The following is a 12,141-nucleotide window of genomic DNA, read 5'->3' as shown; positions in this document are numbered from 1 at the left end:
CAGGAGGAGGTGGAAACATGAAGAGAATTATGGAGGGAAGAGAGAAGGACATGGCAAGAGATGCTCAGTGGGCGGGAGGGAGAAGGCAACAGTATAAAAGAAGACATTAGTAATCTCCCCAGTTTGTGTTAACAGAGGGGATGTGCTGTCTCTTGCACTCTCTTTTTGTGTCTGTCTATCACTATCTCTTATCCTATTGACAAAGTGTGTGGTGTCCTGAAAGCTGCGCCTGGGCACAAGGCCAGCTTGCTGAGCCTAAGAGGAGCACAGAGTCATTGATATGGGGGATTATCTCTTATTATGGTCATGCCTCACTTTGCACCCATCCTACCTCACATCACAGGACTGGGACTGCAGGCAACCACACACACACACAAACACAGCGGCTTTACACATACTTTACTAACCAAGCCAGTGTGTGTTTGAGCTTGCACAGCTCAAAAGCCTATCTCACACATCAGACACCCTTTCAGATAGGCTTTATCAGAAAGTAAAGATGCCAAGTGCTGCAGAGACTCATCCCTCCTCCTCTATTTCACCCGACAGGAGGAGCCATATGTGATGTTCAAGAAGTCTGACAAGCCGCTGTATGGGAATGACCGTTTTGAGGGCTACTGTATAGACCTGCTGAGAGAGCTGGCCAACATCCTGGGCTTCACTTACGAGGTTCGTCTGGTGGAAGATGGGAAATACGGTGCCCAGGATGAGAACACAGGCCAGTGGAATGGGATGGTCAAGGAGCTAATGGATCATGTAAGTCTCTAAACATCATTATTAAAGATGGTGCATGGATGTACCCAGAAAACAGTCAACTTATAACTGTTTCAAAGCATCATTCCAGTTTATCCAACATGGATTTTATTTTGATAGTTTTGGCCAGTAGTTCTTTTAGTTATGATTATGGTACATTGACACACCAAGTTCAATGCTGGATATCTGGGAACATGGCAACATCCCTACAATAAACACCCACAGCAAGAAAAAAAGGAACATGATCAAATTGTAAACACCAGTTTATCCTGACTATCTAAAGCCCTTTATTTGTAGGTAAAACTAAAGGTAAGCACACCTGAAAATGTCAGTATAACCAACCCATCACTGCACACTGCTCCAGTTCCCTACTAAATATATATAGGCAGGTTTTATGTAGTATGCCCATATGCAAAAGTAAGAAAATTAAGTATACTAATTAAGTTCTGAATGACTAAATACCAATTGATTTTTAGTTGGGCTGTTGGTGAACACTATTGTTCTATTATTCACAAAGGAAATGGAAGCACTGGTCACAGCTTTAATTGAATTGCAAATGGTGGTGAGACAGCTATCTAAAGTAGGGATGCACCGAAAATTTTCGGCCGAAAATGACCCAAAAGTGCATTTTTGGTTTTCGGCCAAAATACCTAAATCACAGAAACAACTTGTGATCACACGGCAGACAGCGTGTCCAGCACACGGGAAACGGGATCGCGAGCAAACAGCGCAGCCAGCAGCACGCGGGAAACGGGATAAGAGCCAGCATGTCTGCGGTGTGGACTTATTTCACTAACTCAGAGAAAGACCCACGAATAGCGATTTGCAAAACATGCAATGCTGAAATTTCAAGAGGGGGTGCATCTGCAAAGAGTTTCTCCACGTCGGGTTTAATTTATCACCTGAAAATATAATTGACATAATCATTTCTTTCAGTGTTTCGGTTTTCGGTGTTCGGCCTTGGTTTCCTCATTTTTCGTTTTCGGCCAAGAATTTTCATTTCGGTGCATCCCTAATCTAAAAATATCCAAACAAAACAAAACAAAGAAGAAAATTCATCAAGTTGAATTGGCAATGGAAATCTAGAGTGGCAGTTTTATTGCTGGCAGATGGCAGATTCCTGTTTTTTTAATGGTTATATTTTTGTGTCATTATGCAAGAAATAGTGACAGTAAAAAACAGTATTGTGCAGGAATATATAGATGCAGGAAGTTGGTGTGTAGACTGTAAGTAACATGGGGCTTCTTTACAACCTGTTGGCCCCATTAGACTTACTAGTTACTCTAACTAAAGAGCTAAAGCTGCTTTCTTTTTCTTTTCTTTTTTTTAATGCTAGTTTCGTGACTTTTAACTGTGTAGATTGCAATTTCAGCATCTATTACTGTTTGGTTGGAGATGGACATGAATTTGATGGAATGAGGAGGTAAAGAAGCTGAAAAAGAAAGAAGAAGAGGGAGTAACTGGCACTGTTTGAGAGTTCAGTGATGCTAGCAGAGCATAGATTCTGTAGTGAGTTGATTCCCCTACAGAGCTTATTAAAACACACACACAAGCACATGCAATCTGCTCACAGTGTAGATCATTACACCCGACAAAGTCCCAGTTAGGATAAACTGCATGGGCGGAAAAATAGCAGCTGCTGCATGCCCAATAGTCAATATCTGACCCCATTAGAAGCAGCACCCACAAGGGGTCAAGTCTCCCTTAACTCCTCTAGACATGTCTTCTGCTTCTGCTTTTGACTAGTGCAGTGATTGGCTGTCGTGACAGTCTTTTCATGGGTGAAGGGCCCAATCCCCTCTGCAAGATGATGTTCAGCATGGGTTTGTCCCACTTATTGCTTAGACAGGCTTGACTTAGACAGATGGTTATTGCAGTAGACAGGGCCTCAGGAGACTGGGGAGTGTGGACTCACTGAGAAGTTCAATTGAGGAGGGATTGCAGAATTGTGCTGAACAAATTGGAAACATTCTGTCAAAGAGTTTAATAAAATTATTTTTGGTCTGTCTAATGCTCAGTGTGAATTTAACACATCCTGATGTAACACATGTTGTGTTAGAGTAGTTTAGATAGATTCAGAGATGCCCCATATCAGCAAAGCTTTTCATATATCACAGATGTGAGCACTGAGTTCAGTTAATTTTACATTTACATTTACTCATTTGGCATACGCTTTTATCCAAAGCGACTTGCAAGTGAGGTTCATCATACGTTTCCACTGTTGACCTGGTTTGGAGATGAGCTCAAGGTATTAACAGGTATTATATGTCACATCACAACAAGAATGACGACAAAAAAAACACAACAATAACCACCATTTTAATACTGCATCTGTATCAACCAATACTTGCAAAAAGAAAATATAATAAAGGGAATACCATAATATTGTGTTAAAGGAGGATGTCGGTCTTCTTTATCTTAAATAACACCTGTTGAAACAACTGAGATTTCCATGTTATTATTTCTGTTTTTGAAGAGGATGGCATTCAGAGGGATAAGAATCAATGGTTAGAGGTGAAACTGAGAACCTTCATAGAGGTTAAAGCACTGAATATCATTCTAAGCCACTGACCAGCAGAACCCAGCTGAGCCCTGCCTTGGCATATGTGAGTGTGTTTCATTTTTATGTAAATGTGAAAGAAAATCAATAACAATTATAACACCATGTCTTACTGCTGCCTGAAACATAACCACCACAGTACATACAAATGATGTAGTTGGTCTGACCTCCGACTTTTTATGGCATTTATCCAAGATGCCCTGGTTTGTAAAATACAATGGAAATGCAATTAAGCATTTAATACCAAACCTTACAAGGTTCTTAAAACTGGTAAAGTTCTTACTATAAAGTTGTCAGGTTCTTGCATTGCAAAAGGATTATAGGTGTCCCCAGCATTAAAACTACACTACACTACACTGAAATAAGTAGTAAATAAATAAACCCTGGTCTTGTGAAGTGATGTTCTTTGTTTCTATACATTGTCTACCCTCACTGACTACCCAGGATGTCCTTTTCAGAAGTAGCTCCAGGCTGTCAAATGACTTATTAGTTCATACATTTTTAACACATTAGCGATTTCCAGTCTTATCTGTCTAGCAATATTTTTAGGATTTACTATATCACGAAAAGCGCTGAGTCATTGAACCACTGAGGATTAACGGGAAACACACCAGCCGCAGAAGTCACAAGACATGTAGCCAGGATGCACCGGTGCAGTCAGTGAATGTGATACAATGGGTGTTTTCTTTTATATGGTGTATCTTGACACAACATTATGATGCAACATTTTCACAGGATCTCTTAATGCTTAAATGCAACAAGTGATTGTTGCCCTCAGTACTATAGTTTTATGTATCTTTGTTTTTGAAAGCTATTAAATGTTTATCAGTAGTTTTTGGTGATGTTGTCATTATATCAGTGAGAGTATACCAAGCCATTGTACCATTTAATGCCTTTTACAGTCAACCTACTTGACTGTTTCATATTATATACATAATAAAGAATATTGTGGCTTAGACTATGTCCTAGTAAGTTTTAACTAGGTCATAGAAAGAAACAAAAATAAATTGTATACTTGTTGCTCATTTCTTCTTTCAGTCCAAAAACTGTATATCAGGTAGATTAGTTAATTAAAGGTATGAGGAGGACTTCTTCTTCTTCCTGTGTTGGTCCTCTTAAGCACTGGCGACCTGTCCTGTACGTCTTCATACCTCCCATTACTCTACATATAAAGTGATAGCCCACAGCTCACATCCATCCTAACAAATAGAGAAAGCAGCTAAAGAAAATAAATGTATGCTTTGATTTAGGCTCCAGAGAGAGAAAGGGGTGTTTAGTATTGGGAGTATACTTGATGGGTGCAGAGAGAAAGAGGGCTTTAAATTTTTTGTTAAGTGCCTTGGGACTCTGTAGTGTGTAAAGATCCTGTTTTCTTAATTTGATTGCCTCTAAATGCTTCCTGTTCTCCTGACTTATAGCCTATCCTTCTTTCCTTTTTATGTTTAATGTTGACAGAGAGCTGATCTGGCAGTGGCTCCCCTCACCATCACATATGTGCGCGAGAAGGTTATTGACTTCTCCAAGCCCTTCATGACGCTGGGTATAAGTATACTGTACCGCAAGCCCAACGGGACCAACCCTGGGGTCTTCTCCTTCCTCAACCCCCTCTCGCCTGATATCTGGATGTATATTCTGCTGGCTTACTTGGGTGTCAGTTGTGTGCTGTTTGTCATAGCCAGGTAACATGTCACTTCCAGTGATCACAGCTTCACACACAAGTCAGACACATGCTTAGTGGCCTTTGCTCAGCCTCACCCATCTGACTAACAACAGGCTAATCTCTGTAATTACTGGATCTGCATCCTGAGCACAAAGGCTGGCCCACAGTGAAAGCTTACCACTCAGTGACAGTGCTGACACTAATCAGTGGTCATGTGTCAAAGCTCAGACTCAACATCATGTATCGTTTAACCGTGAAGGATCACATGGATATTGGTCTATTTCCACCATTAGATATTGATAAAGAATTAGTTTTTGCTTGGAGAGTATCTTGTTTCCAATTGGCACTTGGCATGGTTGCTAGGTTACTCCTGGCCTGCTTCTGCTCAGATTGGTATAAATAAAGAAAAACCCTTCACAGATGCAGACATACACAGGAATACACACCGGGGAAAGAGAAGTTGTAGACCCATCAGCCGTTTCAGGGTTGTGTGTATGTGTCTGAGAACACGGCAGAAAGGTTTTGCACTCATGTGTGTGAAAGTGTGTATGTGGGTTATGTTGAGCTCAATGTGAGCGGCTGCTGCCCCTCTCCCGCCTTTTCCTCACTGTCCCCAGTGTCTCAGAGTTCATGCTGTCTTTTCGTTTCTCTTGTTCCCTTCACCTTGTTCCAAACATGACTTTGATTCAGAGATGTGGTCTTTCACTTTTATTCTGCTTATTCTTGTTCATAGACACCAATTGATAACAGAACACTGTCAGCTACACACCTGCCCAGAACAGACATGTTGGAAAAGGTAGATCTGATTCCACTCCCTGTAACCTTTGCTTTGGATGACAATCTAAACTTTTTCTCAAGACTAACCTTCTCTGGTGTCCGTAGCAGCTGAGATTCCATCAAGATATAGCCAAATATATCTGTCCTGACTGCTTTTTGCTAAAAATCTTTCCCTGAGAACTTATTTTCTGTAGTTGCTTTGGATTACTTTCTCACTCTAGAAGGACTGCATCAAAGTTCTCTTATAAATGGAGCCATGACCTGCAATTTCAGGTCTCTCACTGCAGTTAATCGGTGCCACCCAAGTTCAAATAACATTGCACTTGCTCAAAGAAACTCAACTCAACAAAGGAGGGAGTGCTGCAGAGTTTAAATACATTGCTCCAAACATGCTTGTTGTGAAGATTTCTGAAGATGTACAGGGTTCTATGATCCTTTCAAGGTTGTAGAAATTGTGTTTTTATTAATTTTTTTATTTTATTTAATTTTTGGACCAGATTGTTTGGAAATTAGATTGTTCAGAGACCTCTTTTCAGAAAAGTGATAAAATCACACAGATTGTAAAGGCTGTTTAAAGCTGGTGGATGCAGTCATTCTGTGGAGGGTGAGGGAGAATGAAAGGAGCGTTTTAGTGATTTATAATAGGACCTCACTGTAGAAATGCAGAAACTCCGACTATAACTGCTTCTAGTTTCTGCTTCTTTGACCTGACCCAACCCTACTGTAAGAAAATCCTGCATACAGGAAGGTATTGTGTATATATAACGGATACAAGCAGCTCAGTACTATGTTACTTTCTTTTCTGTCCATCTACTCTACAGTTTATTTTGGTGATGCAGCTGGCTGATGAAATGATACAATACATTGCTTGTAGTGGTTGTCTTGCCCTTCTTTGTTCAGACAAAAATTCTTTCAGTTGTTGAAACTGAGCTGATATTTTCTGCAGGTTTGCTCACTTGATCTAGTGGCTCTTGCTTATGGCAGCTGTTTGAAGCAGGGTGAAGAAAAAAGAGAAAGAAAGGTTTGTGTTGACTCTAAAACTTTTGGGAGACATCGGCTCTCTTGCAGCCATGACCTGATCGTTTTACCGTTAACACACTTGTTTTCCGATGTTACTGGCAATATGATCACACAAGAGAATAAAAAGCAGCAACTGTCATCTAAGTTGGCTCAGAATATGCACCTATCTGTATTTAATATCACGATATGTAAGAGTTTGGGTAAGTGTATAAACTCCCCCCTCATTTTATTCTTTCTTTTTTCATGTACACACAAATGCATGCATACAGTTGCATGTTTTCCTCTAGAGTATAGCACATAACAGTCTCACAGAATTTCATGAAATGAGAAGTCTGAAAGGCAGATCATCTATTCTGAACAGGAAATGTGGAGATTACATCTCCCCACTTTTAAAGGGTTATACAACAATAGCATTTTTACATGTCAGATATCTTCTTACTCATCCTGTGGTATGTAGCCATGCAGATAGTTTTGGTTTTCTGTTTTCTTTTGTACGGTACATTAGAGGTGCAATTTCATTTATCATGCTCACCACAGAAATTCAAAATGCGCAAATCTTCTGCAGAGAGTGATCTTGTTGATAAACCACAGACCTTGATGTCAACAGTATTCACTTCAACGACCTTTTACAGAAGAAATAGCATGAGAAGAAGAAATAGACATTCCAGTAAACTGGAAGATTAAGAACTAGAACTTAGTCTGCAAATATAACAACAGGTAAATGAGTGAAAATCAGAGTCAGCAAAAGTTGCCATGGGATCAGCGAAGAGCAGAAAATAATGGTTTTGATCATAGTAAAAATAAATAGGGGTCCCTCAATCAAAACCATAACAAAAGACAGAGTTTGGTGACTCTGTGAAGTATCCAGTATCCAGATGTTCAGGAGGTTTTTACAGGGAGCTGAATTACCTGCAGATAAATTCAGATAATGGCAATTACATCTTTATACTTATACCAAGGTTTCCTACTGCACCTAAGCTCAGTTGATGTCCCTCACTTGTAAGTCCCTTTGGATAAAAAACTTTTCTGCCAAATGAGTAAAGCAAATGTGATGTAAATCTGGCAAAAACACTGAATGAAACAGTTTCATGTTAAAAATCAGTGTTTCTCCAACACTGGCGCAGGAAGGATCAGAGGGGCTGGGAGCTGAGCTGCCGCTAACATTTCCGCAGGTTTTTGCTCTGATAACTTAAAATCCAGACATCTGATGACAAAAATTCTTCTTCTGGTTAAAATATATAGTGAAAAGCAAGTGTATCATAAAATATGCCTTCAAAGTGGATAAAGAGTCAATTTTGACCTCTTCTGGTAAGCCCAATGAACGAGGCCCTTACCTTGATTAAAATTACAGATTGGTCTAGGTTTTAAAATTGGGATAAAATTGAGTACACAACTCATTAACATAGGTCTGGTTGTTTTTAGAGATTTTAATGTGGTTACAGTTACATACTTTAAATTTTCAGGCATACAGCAATAGATGCTATAATTTTTTTTCAGTTTTCTTGGGACAATCTCTCCTTATACCATCCATCCAGATTACTTCAGATTCATGAAAAGCCTTGTTTGTTCGATGTTGTCCGCTTAAGCCTTTCATGGTGGAGAAGTGTATTTCTCTCACTTTCTGTTCAAATCATTTGTATGTTAAGAAATCACACACACTGTCTAGCATGTAAATTTGACAGACAAGACCTAATACTACGAGGTTTAGTTCCACTGTGCATTTATATGTATATACATACATATATATATGTATATATAGTGTGTGTATGTTTGCGTGTGTGTGTGTATATAAATACACATATGTTTATTTGTGTGTGTGTGTGTGTGTGTGTGTGTGTGTGTGTGTGCACGTGCGTGTACACATTACACATTTTATCTATGTATGCTTGTGTTTGTACTGTACTGTGTGACTGACTGCATGAATGATCAACTGACAGACGAGAACTAAAACACAGTGCCAGAGATAGAGCAGCCTCTTTTTGCCGTGTGTAGGTCTATTCCACATGGGTGCGGAGATGAAACCACATGATTACTGTGTTGCACTGCCACCTGCCTTGATATCTCCACTTACTGATGTTAATGTTGCTGGCTGTTATTGTTTTTATGTTCCCTGTAATGGCAACAACAGCACTGCCAGTGCATCCGGTGCAGGTGATGAAACAGCTGAAAAACATCATCTTAAGCCTGTGCATTATCACCTGGTTACACTTTGAAAAATGAAATTCCCTACACCATCCACATAAAGTGAATTTTCTTAAGGCAAGTGAGAAGTAGAGGCAAAGCTCTGTGACTACCTGATCAGAACATTTGTGCAGATCATTCCATGTCTTACTCTAAATAATTATAACTCATGATATTTACATCTAATTCTCGCTTGTCTTGCAGAATTAGAATATTTCTCTGTGTGCAAAGTTTTTCTTACTTCACATCAAAATGTAACCTGCCTGTCATCAGTCTTTAGATAGTATGTGCTCATATTAAAAGCACAGCCTCACTCACATGATTGAAATTCTCCTCTGAATCCGATGCAAATCTCTCAGTAGGATGTTGTGGATATGTACATATACATTTTTCCTCAAAATCCTAGATTCTTAAACACAACTAGGACACTGGCTCTTAAGTATAGATATGGTTAATGATTACAGTTTACTTTGGGTTTTAAAAGAAATAAATAAAAGACATACTGTGCAAATAAATGCATTCCAAAAATGATTTAATGTTAGGTTTTTCAAACTGTCAGGTAAAGAAGCTGTATTATGTTAGGGATGAGATTCGATATTTAACAAAAATATAGAGTCAGCCCAATGGAAAACACAGTCATGACAAAGTATACCGTGCCCTGTACCACAGATTACAAACCTGATTGATTTATGTATTGGTTAAACCTTAAAGCAACTGTTAAGCCATTGTACAACACATTATTTAGCCTGTACTTTTCAGTATTGTTGAACATTCTCCTAGGCACACCAATGTGTTTTATGTTTTAAAATGTGCTTTGCTGAACTTCCAGGCAGTAGTGCAGTTTTCATTCTGCACCTATGGCTTATGTTATTCCAAAGTTCCAAATAAACCAAAGTTTACTTTCTTTTTTGGACGTTTCATACACAAAGTAAGCAAAGAAATGTAAAATTGAAAAAAAAACAACATAAATTAAAAGGGCATCAACTATTTAATAATAAATTAAGTAGAAATGTACAGAAAACTAAATCCTAGATGTAAAACATGTAAGTGTGTAACAAACATTGGATTTACAAGTAATCAGATTTAGTAAGTCTTGTATAAATCAGCTCTGTGGTGCACAGCGCTGAAATACTGCTTCACTATGTTTAATTTGGACTAACAAACTTCTACCTGATTACTTCTGAGGTAGAGAAGGATCATATGGTAAAAGACAGAAAGATGTATTTTAATTCACAAGCAGCAGTAATTTCAACTGGAAAGCTAGTGCAGAGACCTGAGAACAGATGTTCACTTGTTCTGCATCTTTGTTTAGACTGTAGTAATAACATTCTGAAGGAACTTTTTTGGTGTGACCTGTTCAAAGACAATAGTACACTAAGTGTAAGCATCAATGAATAAATAAAAATAAAAAACAAAGAACAACTATGGAAAACGGTAATCAGAAGTATACCAATATGTTCCTTTATTAAGAAATTTGTAAAAACATCTATCTTCAGTTTGTGTGTGGAGTCAATCATCCTGTGACAGAGCAACAGGGCTATTCTGACTGTGTTGATTCATCTCCCCCGACATTGGCGTTATCATGTGTATAATCACTAGAGTTTTCTGCAGGATGACACTGCCCTTGTAGAGAGATAAACACCTCACATTGTTTCTGCACTGCTGGTGAAATCCTTGCTTTTTTGTCCGTGCTTATCTCTGCACTGACCTTGCTCAAAGTTTCTCTCTGTGGAGCACAGATGACCTGAGATAATGTAAGGGCAGTGTAATTGGATCAGAATGACAGCAAAAAGGCCAAGCAGTGCTACAGTGAGAGACAGGTTAAGCTGTGTTGTCTTCTGTAAACTCCACTGGTTTAGCATTCCCTGACCCAACCAACAGCAGCAGGCCAGCCAGCCACTCCCATCCAGCACAGCACTGATGACAACTTCGCTCATCCATGTTCGTAGTGAGTGGTAATTGGCTATTCATGACATGACTGGAGGAAACATATTTAGAGACCTCTGTGCAAGGGATTGGGTCACATTCTTACACACGCCACGGCAAGGTTGCAGTTCAGCTGAACTCAATTTGGCATTACAAATCGACAAGCAAGCAAATGTGGGCAGAATTGAGTGCGCACCATGGATTGAATTAAGGCCAAGGATTCTCTCAAAGCAGAAATCAGGGGACACTGGGAGGTCCTTGAACTACACTACTCAATATCCTCTGAGTATTGTAGGGGTGAAAAGGAATGCCACTGCTAACCACATTGTAATGGCAAAGCCCATTAGTCAATGACAAGGTACAGTTATGATGCTGTCATTTTATTGATACAGTCATACATCTTCATATAGAGTAATATATTTACAGTATATAACACAGTACCACCGTACTTTACCCAGACAATAATAGATCAAAAGCAGTGTAGCAGCTTCATCAGTATTTTCCTCCATGCAGATGTTACATCCACTCGAGGCTATCATTCTTGACTTCCAGTGTGGTAAAAGGGCCCACACTGCAACAAGTCTACATTATGCATTGCAATTTGATTAGCCAAACCTGGCTGTCTGTTGAACAGCTTGAGTGGAGATAGGGCCCCTGTTCCCCGTCTACCCCAGCACCAACCAAATCAGGTCAGGATGCTTAATTGTAGACCAATCAACCTTTACTAATGTAATGTCGCTTTAAACATGAGTAAATGAAAAATCTCTCTGCTTGAGGAGTGCTCTGAGTGTGGAGGAGTGCCGAGGGTGGCGTGGGGATGATGGGAATGAACCATTTGATCTGCTGAATATTAATGCTTCACCAAGATTATAAGGATTATTAGTTCTTTTCTCATCTGACAGTGGAGTTATTTTCAGACCCCATCGATTAAATTACTGAGGGAATTGCCTTTGATATGAGCACGCCCACATAAGAAGCCACTTTTGGAATATGAGTGGTGTTAATTTTAGACCACTCCCCACATATTGTATGTTATCAAAATCAAAATTGCACAAGAGATATTCAGATGAGTAGTCATTTTTGAGGCTTTATTTTGATTATTAGGTTATTCATTATAAATCAACATCTTGTAGAAATTCATGTTATTAACTCTTAATTCAATAATTTAGTCAACAGCATAGCATTCTGAAAAGCAATGCTTATTGATTATTGTGTTCTCTGGCATGAGTTGCAGTGTCTCATCTCTGGACATGACTAATTAAACTGT

The 12,141-nt window shown here is 39.2% G+C and overlaps 1 protein-coding gene across 3 annotated transcripts in view; it reads left to right on the top strand.

The window, feature by feature from the left end:
- LOC139613275 (glutamate receptor ionotropic, kainate 2) overlaps positions 1-12,141 on the top strand; it is a 296,545-nt gene that overhangs the window by 220,463 nt on the left and 63,941 nt on the right. For all 3 annotated transcript variants that reach the window (XM_071469775.1, XM_071469776.1, XM_071469777.1), the window contains 2 exons: positions 547-753; positions 4,766-4,989. In XM_071469775.1, coding sequence (XP_071325876.1) covers positions 547-753; positions 4,766-4,989 — 431 coding nt within the window. The remainder of the gene's footprint in view (positions 1-546; positions 754-4,765; positions 4,990-12,141) is intronic.

The sequence above is a fragment of the Trachinotus anak genome, unplaced genomic scaffold (genome assembly GCF_046630095.1).
Source record: "Trachinotus anak isolate AG129_WGS33_773 ecotype Australia unplaced genomic scaffold, CSIRO_AGI_Tana_v1 ptg000032l, whole genome shotgun sequence".
In the NCBI taxonomy this organism is placed as follows: Eukaryota; Metazoa; Chordata; class Actinopteri; order Carangiformes; family Carangidae; genus Trachinotus; species Trachinotus anak.
This window is presented reverse-complemented; position numbering and strand designations above follow the sequence as displayed.